The 16735-nt window shown below is 56.5% G+C and overlaps 8 protein-coding genes across 8 annotated transcripts; 2 read left to right on the top strand and 6 right to left on the bottom strand.

Moving 5' to 3' along the window:
- Positions 1–155: 155 nt before the first annotated feature.
- Positions 156–1368, bottom strand: V1518DRAFT_423624 (60S ribosomal protein uL4). Its single transcript, XM_066905739.1, has 2 exons — positions 1066–1368; positions 156–1018 (listed from the first exon to the last, which is right to left on the bottom strand). Exons 1-2 carry the CDS (start codon positions 1265–1267, stop codon positions 195–197), a joined length of 1026 nt encoding a protein of 341 aa, XP_066757023.1. The 5' UTR covers positions 1268–1368; the 3' UTR covers positions 156–194.
- V1518DRAFT_423623 (WD40-repeat-containing domain protein) lies at positions 1369–2904 on the bottom strand. Its single transcript, XM_066905738.1, has 3 exons — positions 2345–2904; positions 2170–2283; positions 1369–2100 (listed from the first exon to the last, which is right to left on the bottom strand). The coding sequence occupies exons 1-3, from the start codon at positions 2618–2620 to the stop codon at positions 1459–1461; spliced, it is 1032 nt and encodes a 343-aa protein (XP_066757022.1). The 5' UTR covers positions 2621–2904; the 3' UTR covers positions 1369–1458.
- Positions 2905–2963: 59 nt separating this feature from the next.
- Positions 2964–3853, top strand: V1518DRAFT_423621 (uncharacterized protein). The gene has a single exon (XM_066905737.1). The coding sequence runs from the start codon at positions 3001–3003 to the stop codon at positions 3796–3798; it is 798 nt and encodes a 265-aa protein (XP_066757021.1). The 5' UTR covers positions 2964–3000; the 3' UTR covers positions 3799–3853.
- V1518DRAFT_423620 (nitrogen permease regulator of amino acid transport activity 3-domain-containing protein) lies at positions 3794–7334 on the bottom strand. Its single transcript, XM_066905736.1, has one exon. It carries the CDS (start codon positions 7218–7220, stop codon positions 3888–3890), a length of 3333 nt encoding a protein of 1110 aa, XP_066757020.1. The 5' UTR covers positions 7221–7334; the 3' UTR covers positions 3794–3887.
- V1518DRAFT_388640 (hydroxymethylglutaryl-coenzyme A reductase-domain-containing protein) lies at positions 7321–11107 on the bottom strand. Its single transcript, XM_066901731.1, has 2 exons — positions 10379–11107; positions 7321–10315 (listed from the first exon to the last, which is right to left on the bottom strand). Exons 1-2 carry the CDS (start codon positions 10889–10891, stop codon positions 7751–7753), a joined length of 3078 nt encoding a protein of 1025 aa, XP_066757019.1. The 5' UTR covers positions 10892–11107; the 3' UTR covers positions 7321–7750.
- A 1198-nt stretch (positions 11108–12305) lies between these two features.
- On the bottom strand, positions 12306–13171 carry V1518DRAFT_423614 (uncharacterized protein). Its single transcript, XM_066905735.1, has 3 exons — positions 13057–13171; positions 12714–13001; positions 12306–12658 (listed from the first exon to the last, which is right to left on the bottom strand). Exons 1-3 carry the CDS (start codon positions 13068–13070, stop codon positions 12535–12537), a joined length of 426 nt encoding a protein of 141 aa, XP_066757018.1. The 5' UTR covers positions 13071–13171; the 3' UTR covers positions 12306–12534.
- A 40-nt stretch (positions 13172–13211) lies between these two features.
- Positions 13212–15097, top strand: V1518DRAFT_423613 (uncharacterized protein). Its single transcript, XM_066905734.1, has 2 exons — positions 13212–13289; positions 13336–15097. The coding sequence occupies exons 1-2, from the start codon at positions 13269–13271 to the stop codon at positions 15043–15045; spliced, it is 1731 nt and encodes a 576-aa protein (XP_066757017.1). The 5' UTR covers positions 13212–13268; the 3' UTR covers positions 15046–15097.
- On the bottom strand, positions 15051–16194 carry V1518DRAFT_423611 (NADP-dependent oxidoreductase domain-containing protein). Its single transcript, XM_066905733.1, has one exon. The coding sequence runs from the start codon at positions 16062–16064 to the stop codon at positions 15102–15104; it is 963 nt and encodes a 320-aa protein (XP_066757016.1). The 5' UTR covers positions 16065–16194; the 3' UTR covers positions 15051–15101.
- Between the last annotated feature and the right edge of the window lie 541 nt (positions 16195–16735).

Raw genomic sequence — 16735 nt, 5'->3', positions numbered from 1 at the left:
AAGGCCAGCCAAGCCACTGTGGCGCAGGGTCACCTGCTCAATGCGGGGCTACACTGCCACTAGCCCCGCCTAGCGCGCACCTCCACACCGCGTTCGACTACGCACCAGCCACCTCTCCGATGATCAGCTGCTCTTCCACGTCCGATAATCTGATATCACATACGCAATCCGATTTTATTATTCATTCATATACTCTACTTCGCATCTTTGAACGCCTTCGCATACGGGTTCAGGCGTAGCAGCACCTGCTTGTTCTTAAGCGGGTTCTTCTTCTGCACGTTCGTCCGCTTTGTGTACTTGTCACCGCCGACCTTTAGCACTGCCTGGATCTCCGCAGAATTGATCAGGCCAGTGATGTCTGCGTTGTACACGATGCTACTCGGCAGTACGTAGTCAGACTTTGCAGACGCAGTGGTCTCAGAGCCCCAAATCGTGTCGAGCAGCGAGAACGCGGACTCAGTCCAGATAACGAACCGGCCGAGGTGACCACCAGGAGCGAGCTGCAGAACGGAGAGGGTGCGCACATTGGCTGTCTCGACGCCAGGGATGTTGCGGAATGCCTTCACGAGCGAAGCACCCTCAGTGCCGTACACGACCAGGGGTCCACGGCGCTGCGTGTATCGACGGCCACGGTACTTGCCCTTACCGGCACGCAGCTTCCGTGACTGGATGACCTTGATCACATCACGGTGCGCACCGAGAGCCTTGAGTGCGGCAACAGCGTCCTTGGTCTTAGTGAGACCCTCAAGCTCGTCAGACACAACAAGAGGAACCTCCGGGACGGTCTCGATGCGGTGGCCACGGGCGAGGACGAGTGGAGCAACAGCAGACGCAGCGATGGCAGAGGCAGTCGCAAAACGCTTCTGGTTGAGATTCACCTTGACGTGCCACTTGCGCCACGTCTTAGTCGGCGCAAACATGCGGCCGCCACGGCACATGTTGCCGAATGCACCCTGGCCAGCGCGGTGAGTACCGCCGCCAGACACACGCGGAATACGCGCAACAGCACGACCGGTACCTACAACAATTAGACCAAGCAATGGACATAAACGTGCTCAAACTCACCCCACGACTCGGCGGAGGTCTGGTGGCCAGCCTTCTCAGAGACAGCGTACGCCTGACGCTTGTTCTTCGCGACGCCGGTGTAGACAGCGTGGATGATATCCGCGCGAATGGGCGCCTTAAAGACGGCGGGGAGGGCCAGTGTCTTCTCGGAGACGTCGCCGGTGGTAGAAAACACGGAGATCTGGGGACGGAACGTTGCCATTATGTGATTGTCTGTATTGGCAATAGGAATGGGTTTGGCGGTGAAGGCGATACAGGCAACTGAATGAGCGTGATGAATTCTGCGCTGCACTGAGCGGCGGAGTGCGCCGCACTACACATCGCAGGACGCGTGACTGCATTAGGGTTATTAGGGTTACGGCCTAATTTCATAAGATTAGGGCTATTCAGGGGCTAGCTCACTGCCAGCACTTTCGCGTCCCAGACGTATACCATCTCGTCCCAGCCCACGGTACATACCCACCCTTCCGTCCCCCACATGCTCCAGTCGCAGCCCACAACAAATTCACTGTGCCGCTCAAACACCCCGCGCAACCCGCTGTCCCCACGTCGCTGCACACCTCCGACCTCGGCCACCGCCGTACGGTCCTGCCACACCCTCGCCGTCATGTCGTAGCTCGCCGACAGCAGCAGCTCCGGCGCATGCGGCGACCACGCCACCTTGCGTATTGCATATTCATGCCCCACGAGCTCATTAATCGGACTCATGTTTGACACTGCGTCGTTGCGCGGGCCGGAGCGCGTTAGAAACCGAATGTCCCAGATCTTGATCGTGCGGTCCACTGACGCTGTCGCGAGCACCTCCGGCCGGTACTTGTTCCAGTCCACCGACAGGATCTCTGCCCCCGCGTGCGCGTATAAACTGTTGATTGGGTACGCGCCCACTCGCGGGTCCCATAGGCGCATGTACGAGTCCGATGAGCATGACGCGATCAGCGTCGCGTTGTACGGCGAGTACGCCGCCGCGTATGTGCACGACGGTGATGCGTTCCGTGGTTGTAGTGTGAGTAGAGACTTTGGCCGTGCCGGCGACCACTGCACTTGTCAGCTGTGCTCTGCTATAGACCCCCCCCCCCCCCCCCAAACAAATTATTCTGCACTCACAATCTTGATTGTGCCGTCCCAGCTCGAGGTGCAGAACGTAGTCTTGTCCACTAGGTTCCAGTTTGCCGAAAACACCTCCCGTGTGTGCTCCTTCCAGCTCCGTATCGGATAGTCCTGCTCGTTAGCCTTCAACTCCCCTTCCGGTTCTTACCATCCCGCATAACCAACTACTCACATTCACTGTGATATCAAACAACTTGACACTGCCGTCCCCCGCTGCGACCACAATCTGGTTTTCATGCGACTCAGACCACGCACAATCAAACAGACCATCCTGCGTGTCGAACCACTTTTCACCCACGATCCCGGCCGCCGTCAATCCCAGAACGTACAGCCGTCCGTTGCCGACGAGCCCAAAATTCGCCGACGCAGCGCACGCGAGGCGCGAGTCAAAAAAAGGCGAGTACTGCACCGCGTACCCGTTGAACCCGGTCGTGCGAAAGGCATACATAGTGGTGCTAGTGATGAGAGGGCGCGTGCATGCGCTGGATCAGAGTGTACGAACGACGACTCGGAGCCAGCCCAGTCGTGTCGGTCGATCCCACACAAGCGAACGGCGCAACAAGACTCGCGCCGCAAGACGTCTTCGGGCCGATTCGTCGAGAACGCGCGTATGCATGCGCCGAGCGGCATGCAGTGAGGATGAGTTGGTGATCGCGGCGGCGGTGACTTGACTCTAGACCGATGTCCCAGGGCACTCAACCGGTTCTACGCTTAGTCTCTATTAGAGCAGCAACCAGTTCGCTTCGGTTCGTGAAAAGTCCGAGTTCTTTGTCTTCAACATCTTCACCACTTTTAGTGACCACTACGACCAACACCACCACCACCGCAATGACGGCCCTCCTTCTCCGCTCTGCGCGGTCAGGTGCCCTACGACCATTGCGGTCACTACTTCCACTATACTCCCTCCGCCTATTCACTGCCACCACCCACTCCGCAGCCGACGACATTCCCGCCGACGTTCCCGCCACAAACCCTCCGATCCCCACAATCGGCAGCCCTCTCTCCGAAGCCATCTCCCGCCTCGGCGCCGCTTCGCCCACCTCTGCTTCCTCTCCCTCCTCTGCCGCCGTCTCAGTCTCTGGCCTGATGTCCGCCGCCACCACGCAAGAGCGCGCGCGCCAGCGCAGCATTTTTCAAGAAGGTATCGAGACGCAACTGCGCACGCTCACGCCGCTGCAACGCGCCACCCCAATCACGCTTGAGAAGAAGAATTCCATTAGAAAGATCGAGCTGCGGTACATATGGCATGCGCTGTTCACGCCCAACAACACGCACTTCACGCTCACCGCGGTCTACATCGACGTCGCCAACCCGTACATGTTGCCCCTCGAGGACGTCAAGCTCTCCATGTCCTCCGGCCAATTCGGCTTCAAGGGAACCCACCGCGGGGGCATCGAGGCGATGTACCAGCTCACTGTCAACTTCATTGCACAGATGATCGAGAAGGGCCTCAACGACAAACAAATCGAGGTCATGCTCCGCGGCTTCGGCAAGAATCGCACCGCGTTCATCCAGCTTTTCCAGAGCCGTGAAACCGATCAGATCAGACATCTCGTTCAGCGCGTCTCCGACGGCACAAAGCTTCGCCACGGCGGACCCCGCGCGCCAGCACACAGGAGGATATAGATACACTCTCTGCATAAGCATAACTACTGTACAGAAAATAAACATATACCATTAACGCCGTTCCATGAATAACCACACTAATTCTTCTCCTACCAATGCCGCGCGATGATAATATGCGGCTTCAGCGCCGTCAATAGCGTCCGCAATTCCTTACGCTGAATCCCCGCCAGCCGCGGCACGTCCTCGAACGACACCTTGCCTGTCATATACTCCCGCGTCTTCCAGAACAGCGTAGCCATATCCCGATCCATTCCCTGCACCATCTTCGCCATCCACTTCTGTTCCTCCGCTGTCGGTCGGCCGGGCAACTTCAAAATGCTACCCTTGAAGTTCCCGGTGTCGTCGGTTGGCAGCGGGCTCGCGACTGTAGGTAACTGTGGTGGCTCCGCGTCAGTCGGGTATGGCGATATCAAATCCTCGTCGTCGTCATCAGCATCGCCTCCCTCAATCGCCGCCGCTCGCTCTTCATCCCGCGCAACCTCCTGCTTCACATGCGCCGCCACGCGTATCCATATATATGTATGCATCTGCGCCAGATATCCCAGTCGCAGCAACCACGCGAGTATCTCGTAATACATATCCCTCAAGTCGGGCGAGGGTATGATATTCGCGAGCGGCCGTGGTTCCTGGGCGGAAAACTTGTGCAAAATGCGTGGCAGCGATGGCGCGTTTGGGAACGCGCGGCGAAAGCTCTTTGCGTGCGACGGGAGGTAAGTTAGTGGCGCCGTTGGGGCCACGGAGTAGATGCCCCGTCGATGAATCGGGATAATAATCCGCGCACGCCGCCAGTATATCAAATGCCGCGAAATATCCTCAACCTCCTTCAACGATAAATGCGTACTTTTCGCAATCGCACTAATCGGATCCGTCGGCGTCACGGCGCGCAAGAAAATGCCGAACCGACTGCCAGGATCAATCGCAATCACTTTCATAATCCTGTCTACCGAATCCAATAACAACAGCGCGTGCTCGAGAAATGGTAAGCCTTCCTGCTCAAGATTCTCTCCCGCCGAGTGAATTTCACTCGACGACGACCCCGACGGTCCGATTTCAAACTGCCGTAACGATTCCTCTGTGGACAGATAAAACCCCGGAACCTTCACCGGCTCGAGAATCGAGGGGAGTACGGCGGAATGTAGTTGTACCGGGATCTGGAACGAGCGCGTAACATTGTTGATGCTGATATTCGCAATTGCGTTATGTGAAAGCGCGGAATACAACTGCGCCAGAGCAAGCGCAAGTGACGACGTTTTAAGCGTCTCTTCCCACAACACCCGCGACGAAATACCCGACTCGGCTGCGCGCGTACGCAAGCGCTGCATGATTTCCACTTCCCGCATGACGTAGTTCGACTTATATTGTTCGTATCGCAACCGCTCCGCGAGGGGTACAACAATATAATCGTACATGGCCTTGATCCGATCGTTATACTCCAACTCCGGCGGATCCATCACAAACACAACGTGGAACATATTCAGCGCGTGTTCGGAACCGCTGGCACTCGGCGCGCGCGAGCCGCGTTTCGAAATGCTGCTGGGGTCCAGCAGCTGCGATGACGTCAACGAGTGCGTGCCGTCCGTCACAGCATCGTCGCTGCCTGTCGCCTGGGTATCAGAATCTGCTGTTGTCTGCGAGACCACAAAGTTACGCGCGCCGATGCCGGACTGGAATGCGTGCGATATGCTATTGATATTGAATGAAGTATCCTCGTCCGCATCTGGTGCGACGACTTCGGACGGCGCGCGCGATGAAGAGGCTTGACTTCCGAAGCCGATACTACTGTACGACATATTCAATGCCTCGACTTCTTCTTCTACTTCTTCTTCTTCCTCTTCTTCTTCCTCCTCCTCCATATCGTCGCTGTAGTAATCCGCCTCGCGGCCATCAAGTATCTCATGTCGCGAGCGCGATCTGCCTTCCCACCGCTCAGATTCAGAGGTAGATTTCACGGTAATTGACGTAGCCGACATCGACTCAAACGCATGATACCGCGCATCCTTTGAGCCCTGCGCCGACGCTGATACCGTGGTAGGAATACTCCGCTTCCACTTACCATCCGCACGCACATGTACCGGATGCCCTAGAAACGCGGTCTCATTCGCGGTAAACTCAAACATCACATCGCACATGCTACGCTGCGGACATAGCAATGGCGCCAGAAAGTCCGTCGTGTAGCCAAAACACTTATTCCACTCACTACCCCCACCGTGATGACCCTGTGTGGACGAAGATAACGGCGCGTCATCTACATCACGCCGGGAGGCGTTGTCGTCGGCAGAGTCATCAGTGTCGGACGAGTCGTCTGTCGCAGTATTCGTCGCCGCGCTAGGCTTGCGCGAGTGGCCACCTTGATCAATACTTCCCTTATGAGATACCGGAGTCGCCGCGGGCGCCCTCGACGCGCCTAATACCGGCGAGCGTAGTGATAATGATAAATCCGGTACAATGACCGGACTGAGCATGCTGGTTTCTGAATACGCCGCCAGCCTCGGCGACGCGCGCGCGGCGACGGACGGCGATATGTTACGTCTGTGATAGCTGCTGTACGACACATTCGTGCTCACGACAGTGTCGTCGACGCCGCCGAGCGGCACACGTGTCTGCGGACTCCGCCCGGGCGTCACGCTGCGGTGGCGTATAGGAAACAACGGATCAGAAGAAGACTGTCGTCGTCGGCGTCGTCGTCGTCGTCTGCCGCCCCTCCCCAGCGTGGCTTCGCCAGCCATTCCGTTCGCGACGCCGGGTATGATCTCGCCTGTAGGTCGTATATCCAATGTCTTCGCAACATTTCGCAGCATCGTGCGGCCCGCAATCATGTTCTGTCCCGCCGCGGAGGCTAAGTCACCCGCGTCTTCGAGATCAAGAGCATCAATGTCAACGTCCTCGGAACTATGTCCGTACTCCGACCCACTCGCGGAGAACAGTGCAGCGCCACCACTGTAGCCACCCAGCGAGGATGAGGACGACCACGACGCTGAGGAAGTAAACCCTGAGGATTCGTCGCCAGAGTACTCATCCGGCGAGTCATATCGATATGGCGCCTCTTCCGCCGCCCCATCTGTCGCCGGCGAGGACGGTAACGATGCAGAAAGCATCGCTGTCTCAATCTGTTCTCTTAGCTTCGAATGCGGTCCCGGTCTCGTTATCGGCCCAGTTGTGCTCGCCGTGGAGGTGGTCATCACTGTGGTCGCAGAGGCCGCCGCGAAGCGCGCCTGGCGCGACGATGGCGCGTATGCTTCCTGTGGGTAGTGAAATGCAACCTGCGGTCCATCGAGGGTCGATACGACGAGTAATATGCCAAGCAGGAACGGCGCTCTGCTGGTTGGCGTGGTCGCTGATGCGTGGGCTGCTGTGGTCGTGGTCGTGGTCATCGTAGGTGGCGCACCGCCTGTCGCCACGCGACGACGTCTCGTATCGGCCATAGTCTAGCGTCGGCCCCAGGCGCCCACCGTGTAGTTAATTCACCGAAGGAACTGTGAATCGATGAATGATGAGTGACTATCGTGTGAGAGCAGCGACTCTGCGCAAGTTTGGCTATCTTTTGCGTATCTAAACTCTACGCCCGTGATGTCACGATGATGATTTGACTCAGAGTCTACGACCAATCCACTTCCAACTTTTTGCCTTCTCATGCAATGAATACAATTCCTCAAATCTGCAACTGACATACACATTTTCTAAATGCTAAAGATCCTTATCGCATGCCGGTCATTAAGCCCCTCCTCACCATCACACACAACCACTGCAACGGCCATGAACAATAGCGGAATCCGAATTTCAAGAAACAAAAACGCAAGAATTAAAACAGATAGTGAAGCACAACGCCAGTAAGTATAGACAACATTCCGTTTGTAATGATACAAATATGGAAAAACAGATGAGTATTATGAATGTTGCGATTTTTCTATGATTTTTTTGGTAGTTTCTCAGCAGCATGCCAAAGAGTCGGCTATTAAGCAGTGAAGCACACCTGCGCACCCTGTTTCAGACGCGCCAGATCGGGCGAGGATGCCGCGGGAGTAGCGGTGCGAGTGGCAGGCTGCGATCTGTTGTGCGTCATATGGCTCTGCACAAGATGACCAGCGGCGAGCGCAGAGCACAGCGACAGCTCACCCGCGAGTACACCCGCGGCCACAATCTTCGCAAGCTGGCGCGCGTTGTCACCGGGGCTTGTCGGATGCGGTCCGCGTACGCCAAGGAGATCAAGCATGGCGGACTGCGGTTCCAGGATCGTGCCGCCGCCGATTGTGCCGACTTCAATGGACGGCATGGAGACAGAGATAAGTAGATCGTCACCAACGCGCTTCATGAGAGTAATGCAATTTGAGCTCTCGACGTTCTGTGCGGGGTCTTGACCTGTAGCGAGGAAGATCGCGGTGACGAGGTTGGCAGCGTGCGCGTTGAAGCCGCCGACGGAGCCCGCCATCGCAGAGCCGATCAGGTTCTTGGTGATGTTGAGTTCAACCAGCGCGTCGACGTCGCTCTTAAGAACCGAGCGCACAACATCGCCGGGGACGAGTGCCTCGGCAACGATACTCTTGCCACGGCCCTCGATCCAGTTGATAGCCGCGGGCTTCTTGTCAGTGCAGTAGTTACCGGAGACGGAGACGACGTCCATGTCGGGGAATCCAGCGTGCTCGCTCATGACTTTGAGAGCGTGCTCGACACCCTTGGAGATCATGTTCATACCCATGGCGTCGCCAGTGGTGGTGCAGAAGCGGATATAAAGTAAAGTGCCCGCAATGGCGGTCTTGAGTGAGTTCAGACGCGCAAAGCGCGACGTCGAGTCGAAAGCCTTCTTAATAACACGTTGACCTTCATCAGAGTCGAGCCAGATCTTGGCAGCGCCTGCGCGAACGAGACTAGGGAAGGACACGCATGGACCACGAGTCATACCGTCTTGAGTCAAAACTGTGGTGACGCCGCCGCCGGCGTTCATGGCCTTGCAGCCACGCATAGTGGAAGCGACGAGACAGCCTTCTGTGGTAGCCATGGGAATGTAGTACTTGTGTCCGTCGATAATAAGGGGTCCAGCAATGCCGACAGGAATCGGCATGTATCCGATGACATTCTCGCAGCACGCGCCGAGCACGCGGGTGAAATCGTAATGCAGGAAGGGGAGGTTCGACTTCTCGAGGGATCCGTTGTCAAGCGAGCGCGAGATGACCGCGCGACGAACGTAGACAGCGCGGGTACAGTCACCGAGCTGCTTCTCGAGCGCGTAGAGCGGGATCTTGCCCGCCTTGGTAAGCATGATGACGTCTTCATCATTGAGTTCCTTAGTGCGGCCAGCTTTCACCATGGCGAGAGCCTCGTCGAACGGCAGCACACGCGCCTTTGGCTTGATGTTGAGCTCAATCACACCGTCGTCCGACTCCTTGTCTGAATCCGAGGGGTTGGTGGAGCTGGCAAAGTCAGTGGCGATGGTGGTGGCAGACGCGGTAGAGCTCGTGAGAATTTGCGGAACCTCGACGATCTTCTCGATGACCTTGACTTCCGGGGCTGCCTGGGCACTGTAGCGAGAGGCTTTGAAGAGGTACATGTTGAGACCGACGCTGACAGCGAGAACAATGGCGACCCACTGGCTGAGGACAGGGTCACCGATGGTACGGCTCCAGGAATCGAAGAGTAAGACCATGGCCTCCTCGAGCTCGGTGGACTTCGGGACGAGGTAGTACTCGAGTGAGGGGAGCACGGTGACGACGACGCTCTCAGCAGGGGCAAGTGAGGCCAGCGAGGGGACAACCACGAATGGGTCGACAGCAGTCATTGTGGACTTGTGGTCCCGGAACGGAGCTGTCGAAAGGTTGAAGAGGTTGAGCACGACAAAGCCAATTACCATGAAGGTCTTGAAGTAGGAGATGGAAAAGTCCTTAAACGACTTTCCCAAGAACACGTTCTCGCTGGAGAGAGTCTCGCTCTCGTCGACGCTGTCGGCGACACTCTCTGCAACGGAGACGGACACGCCATCCTCCTCCAGGGTATTGCGGATAGCGATGTGGCGCTTAATGCGGATGAACTCGAGCTTGACGCTGAGGATGGCGACATAGAAGGTGAAGAGCATGAGAACGTCGTAGATAAGAATCCAGACGGAGAGAAAGCAGAACTGACGCAGACCGCCAACCCCGCTGCACGCGCCAGCGACAAAGACTGCGGTCTCGATAGCGTAGTCGAAGCAGATTTTGGGTCCGACCTGCTCAACCGCTTTGACAACATCCGACATGGAGGGCTTGCTGGACTTCATGACCGCGCGTGTGAGCGAAATGGAGCCTTCGAAGCCGATAATGATGACCAAGAAGGGTAGACCCTCGGAGAGCATAATCATGTTGATGGGGACGCCCATATAGGAAGTGGTCACGAGAGCAAAGAGGAAGGCGAAAGTGGAGGAGAGTAGCACCGAGACACCAAGCCAGACGTTTGAGCCAAGACGGCGCATGGAGATGAAGAGTGCGAGGAAGGTGAGGTACATGGCGACATAGGCCATGCCAATGACTGTCACGTCGAATGTCTCCGCGTTCTAATGGTGAGGAGTGATTAGTGAGAAGTTGAGACAAAGTCAACGGCGTCTGACAAAGCATACCCTAAGCAGCTGGATGAATCTCGAGTACGAGAACTTGAACCATTCAATCCAAGCAAAGCCACGCTTGGCCATGGACATGTGCCACACCCAGCCGGAAAGGGCAGCGTTGGCGTCGGGCGAGCCAGCGGGTGCGAGCTCGCGGACGGAGTCGGTCCACTCCTTGAGGTCGGCATAGGGGACGAGCACGCCGCGCTCAAGCGGCGACAGAACAGGGACAGAATTGTTCAGGATAGGCAGCGCGACGTCGGTGTCGTCAAAACGGAGTTTCACGAACGCGTAGTGGGACGCGGCGGGAAACTTTGCCGGGTCGGCAATCTGCTTCCACTCTGAAGCGGGGGCCGAAGAGTGGTAGAGGTGGGCGGGTGCTAATTGGGCTGCATGAGGCACTGAGATGTTGAGGATGGAGAGGTAGGCGGTGGAGGCGACGAGGCCGATGAGGACGATAGTGTGAATTGGGTGGGTCGTGGAGGCGCGCGACACGGCGGCCAGGGCGCGGGCGAGGGGACGGGCCATGGTGGCCGGGGCAGGACCAGCACAAGAAGAAGGAGGGGAGGAGGAAAAGAAGGAGGAGGGAGATGGAGAAGAAGAGGAAGAAGGAGTGGAGGAGAGGAGGATGGGCACGAAGGTGGTGAAGTCGAGAGACGCGGCGAGCGAGAGACGCGGACGCGCTATGCTTCAAGCATTGTGCACTTGTGCACCGAACACGAACTCGTATTCGCGCTCTTCTACTGCGCCTGCTCAGTCCGCTACAATACAGTCCACGCAGCACAATGCATGTTCTGCGGCAGTATTAGCGAGAAGACAAGCAAACTGCAGACTCTGCCAATCAGAGCCTTAGCAATAGTCAGAATGGCTGCACGACCTGCAGCAGCACAGTTGTGCCCACCAAAACTAGCCGCCGAGACAAACACAAACGCGTTCACGCGGATTTCAATCGTGCACTGCTACTCTACGCGTCCTGCAAAGGTTTGTCCATCATTCATCGTATTCCTTCCACTGCCAAGAGCGGGCAGGTCTCCTCCGAATCTGCTCCAGTTCTGCCGGCCGTAACGCGTGCTGCGTCTGTACTATGTTCAGCGAGACAAGGCGATTGCAGACCCGGCGGCGTCCCTCTGAAACGCAACACTGCTGCACTGCGCCATCGTGTACATTAAATGAAAGGCTTTCGCCTCCGAAGGCAGACGCACGCTCCCTGCAGTCTGTGGGAAACGCTGCGAGAATCGCCGGCTTAATCGTCGCGTCACACATCTTCGCAGGCCTGCAAGCGAGGTCCTACATGCTCTCGATGTTGTGAAAACAGCAGAAACTGTCTTCCCTGTGAGCTCGTCATGGAAGTATGCAGTCGAAAACCGTTGGTCTCGGTATCATGGCTCCATTCCCCGGAGCTGTTGCAAGAGGTCCCACCGAGCTCCAGACCGTCAGCCACCGCTATACCATCCTGTAGCCTTGTCATCTCAGTGTCCACATATAACATGTTAAGCTTGCTGTCGCTCATGCAGCACTCGCTACATCGTGGCAATCGTCATAAGCGAGGAAGGTCGCCCGTATGTCGATCGAGTAGAATTGCAACGAAGAGAAGTCGTTGAGCTCCAAGAAGCCGATCAGAGTGTTATTCAGCCAGCACACGCGCATTCATGCGCGCTTACCGTGCCCTGCATGCCAGTTCGCTCTTCCTGCAGGACCTGAAGGAATACTTTCCGCCGCGGGTCGGAAGGTCAGAATATCTTGCCTAGTGCTCTGCTTGACGAAGCGCCACTGTGCGTGCGGCGCAGAGGCGGTGAATTGAATTGTGAGAATCCTAAACGCGAGGCGACTCCGAGTCTAGCTCAATACGGCTGGCATGCTGCTCCGCGACGCCTCGGTGACAGCTCGGCTTCGCTTCGCCTTTGCCCTTGTTTGTAAGCCATTTGGGAAGAGGACTCACGACCCGCGGATTATAAACTGTTCACGATAAACTCTACTTAGGATTTCAGTCTGCTTTGAACTAGTAGCGGCTTGCTTACGCGACCGTTCTGACAAAAGTCACAGTTGACATCGACCGTTGTTCATTCCCCTCCAGAGTGAGAATCCATAATGTTTATGATATTACACATGACTCCAATAATATAATACAGGAAACAAACACCAGACTCCAGTAACACACCATATGTAAACATCTACATCACCATCGCGGACATCGAATAGCCCGTCATGATGATGATAAAGATCTGTATCACCGCCCACACAAACGGAATCCATGTCGACATCGTGAACGACCCCGCGCTGTATATCAGCCCAAGACTACCTCATATCAGCACAACGCCCTCAAACAGCACAAACATGCGGAAATACTCACATGGCGCCAACTATACTTCCGCTGATGAACCCTTCGAGCACTGCGATCGCAAGGTATGTGAACATGATGAACACACCGCCCTTCACTCGTCGAGTCATCGTCATCGCCCACGACCCGGCGACTAAGTGAACGACCGCATACATGATCATCGTCCAGTACAGCGTGAACCGCCAGATGTCCTTGCGGTAGTACAGGTAGTACAGTGTCTCCATGGTCTGCCCGGACGGCCAGTGCAGCGACGGGAAGTCTGGCGTCACATAGCCATATGGTATCTGCACCGAGTTGATCCTATCGCACACATTAGTGTCTCCTCATCGGACTCCGCACCAGCTCCGCAACTCACCGTGGATCTGACATGGCCGCATGTTCGTGTCTGTCGATCTCAAGCGTCGCGTTCGCGGAGTCGTAAACGGCGCCGCACGATCACGTGGCTCTAAGCGTCACTTGATTCTCCGATTGCGCCGCAACTTGCGAGAGAGCTTCCAGAACTTTCACGGCTAAGAAATATAGCACCCACGAACTGCACTTCCTACCGCTTCACCAGACACTACAACCATGTCCGCCGAAGCTGACGCTGTAAGTGCTCTCGGTTTGTGCTCATGTCAGACACTAACGCCCGTAGTTCAAAGCCGAGGGTAACGCCTTCTTCGCGAAAAAGCAGTACGACGAGGCCATCGACGCCTTCACCAAGGCCATCGCTGCCTCGCCTACACCCAACCACATTCTCTTCTCCAACCGCTCCGCCGCGTACGTCTCCAAGAACGACTACAGCCACGCTGTTGCCGACGCCGACGAGTGCATCAAGATCGCCCCGAAATGGGCTAAGGGCTACACCCGCAAGGCCACCGCCCTGCATCTCCAGGGCGACCTTCTCGGCGCGCACGACGCGTACGAGGACGCGCTCAAGATTGAGCCCACCAACGCGCAGGCGACCGCCGGGCTCAAGTCCGTCAACGACGCCATTGCCGCCGAAGCTGCCGAGGACGGAACCACTCCGGATCTCGGTATGAACCAGCTGTTCAGCGACGCGACCATGTGGACGAAGCTCGCGTCCAACCCCAAGACCAGCGCCTTCCTGGCTGATCCCGCCTTTGTCGAGAAGCTCAAGCGACTGCAGAAGAATCCTACCGCCGGCACGCAGGAGATGATGACGGATCCGCGACTGCTCCAGGTCATTTCCGTTCTGCTTGGAATCGACATGCAGATGGGCCAGCCTGGCGACGCGCCAGCTGGAGATGATCCGTCTAAGCCGGTCTTGCACGAAGTGAAGATCCCTGCAACCCCCTCTGCCCCTGAGCCTGCGACCGAGCCTGAGGCTGAACCCATCGAGGAAGACAACGAGGAGAAGAACAAAAAGCTCGCCGACGAGGAGAAGGCTATTGGCAACAAGGAATACAAATCTCGGAATTTCGACGTCGCGATCGAACACTACACCAAGGCGTGGGAGCTGTACAAGGACATTACGTACCTGAACAACACCGCTGCGGCAGAGTTCGAGAAGGGCGATCTGGAAGCATGCATCAAGACCTGCGAGCTTGCCATCGACGAGGGCCGTTCGCGGCGCACGGATTACAAGATAATAGCAAAGTCCTTTGCGCGCATGGGCACTACCTTCCACAAGCTTGGCAACCTTGACCAGTCTATCGAATACTACAACCGCGCGCTGACGGAGCACCGGACTCCTGACGTTCTTGCAAAGCTGCGCGCTGTCGAGAAGGAGAAGAAGCAGAAGGATATCGAGGCCTACATCGACCCGGAGAAGGCAGAGACCGCCCGCGAGCAAGGTAACGCGTTCTTCAAGGCTGCGGACTGGCCTAATGCTGTCAAGGCGTACTCCGAGATGATCAAGCGTGCGCCGGACGACGCGCGCGGATACAGCAACCGTGCTGCCGCCTACGCGAAGTTGTTGTCGTTTCCGGAGGCGGTAAAGGACTGCGACCTTGCGATCGAGAAAGACCCATCGTTTATCCGCGCATACATCCGCAAGGCCAACGCGAACTTTGCCATGCGCGAGTACACGAAGTGCATCGAGGTGCTCAACGACGCGACGGAGAAGGACACGAAGCACGAGAATTTCAACGAAATCGAGACGCTGCGATCCAAGGCGCTGTCGGCGCGATTCCAGTCGCAGGAGGGCGAGAGCGAGGAGCAGACGCTGGAGCGAATCAGCAAAGACCCTGAGATTGTGTCTATCCTGCAGGATCCTATCATGCAGTCTATTCTCGGCCAGGCCAAGGAGAACCCTGCCGCGTTGAATGACCATATGAAGAACCCGGAGGTTCGCAAGAAGATCCAGCTTCTTGTCGCCGCCGGCATCATCCGCACGAGGTAGTCGAGTACATAGTAGCATTTTATTTATATTACTCAATATATATAATCCTTCTATGCTCACGCAAAAATGTAGATCTTGCCAGGCCAGTCCGCAGGATCGTTGAATCGGATCTGCGCATCCAGACCGGAGATCTTGCCCAGCTCCTCCTCGGTCAGATCAAAGTCAACGTGATTCAGATTCTCAGCCAGTCTGTGAGGAGAGTTGGACTTGGGGATCACGGCGATGCCGCGCTGGGTCGCCCAGCGCAGCAGCACCTGTCCGGAACTCTTACCGTGCGCGGCCGCGATCTCCTCGATGAGCGGCGTCTTGAGCAGTGTCGTGATCTTTGTCGCGACGGGGTGCGACATCTCAAGGAAAGACTGCGGACCGAAGGATGAGTACGCGGTAATCGCGATGCCGCGCTGGCGGGTGAGCGCGACAATCTGTGGCTGTGTGAGATACGGGTGATGCTCGATCTGCAGCACGGCGGGCGGGATCTTAGCGTAGCGGAGTAGGTCGATGATTAGCGCGCCAGCAAAGTTGGAAATGCCAATGTTTTTCACGAGGCCGAGCTCGACGGCTTTCTCCATCTCGGCCCAGGTCTCGGCGATCGGCACGTCCTCGAAAGCCATAGTGCCTGCCTCAACGTCGTAGAGCAGCGCCGGTGGATAGCGTTCGGAGGGGGGGACGTATTTCTGTGCGATAGGGAAGTGAATGAGCCACAGGTCAAAGTAGTCCAATCCCCACGCGTCAAGCGAGAACTTAGTCATCTCAAGAACATGCTCCTTGGAATGAAACGTGTTCCACAACTTCGAGGTGATGAACAACTCCTCACGCTTGACGAGTCCATCCGCGATGGCGCGGCGCACGCCCTCGCCGGCTTCTTTCTCGTTGCCATAGTCCTGTGCACCGTCAAAAAGGCGGTAGCCGGTCTTGATCGCGTTGTACACGGTGTCCGCGCAGCTCTCCCGTGGTACTTTCCACAGACCGAAGCCGACGAGCGGCATCGCCTGGCCGGAGGGGTTGAGCGTAATTGACATGATTGCAGGCTAGATGGAGAGTAGCAGAGCAGGTGAGAGAGGATGTCAAACGGAGGCAGACGTATAGAGGGGATCTGAAGTCGTGAAACAAGGATCAGCGGCGGAATTTGTGAGAATAATATTGCAAAGGTATTTTGTCGAAATTTCGGAGATGATGGCCTGCATGATGATGTCATCGGAGAAATATTACGCCGGAAGTGGTGTTTGTACCGCAATTCGGGCCAGTCGTCACCCTTGCGTAGCATAATTTTGATCTTAAGTCACCATGGCTCAACATCAAGGTGTGTCGAAGTCTGGGTAACTTCATGCCTTGTGCTGATGCGTAGGTGCCCTGCAGAGTCAGCAGTGTGTAGTTATGTGATCGAAGGGACTTACTAAGTGTCATTGCCGTCAATGCTGATGCTCATGGAATTGACCTGCTCACAGTCTGGGACGCTAGACTCCCGTTGAAACGCCAGAGTCTAAGTTAATCCTGGTGCCCTGCCTTCCCTAGGTGGAGAGACTCATCAAGTGTCCTAAAAACGAGCTAGGTTTGGAGCCTAGAACCGGGCAGAAATACCCCTGAGTGTACCTGACTCCTGAGCAGGACACTGCATCGTGAAGGAAGCATCATATGTGGAGGTCCCAGGACCTTGTACAGCACAGTCGAGGTGCTAGGGGAGTCGCCACTA

Source organism: Limtongia smithiae (genome assembly GCF_038497785.1).
Source record: "Limtongia smithiae strain NRRL Y-17922 unplaced genomic scaffold V1518scaffold_18, whole genome shotgun sequence".
Taxonomy (NCBI): domain Eukaryota; kingdom Fungi; phylum Ascomycota; class Lipomycetes; order Lipomycetales; family Lipomycetaceae; genus Limtongia; species Limtongia smithiae.
This window is presented reverse-complemented; position numbering and strand designations above follow the sequence as displayed.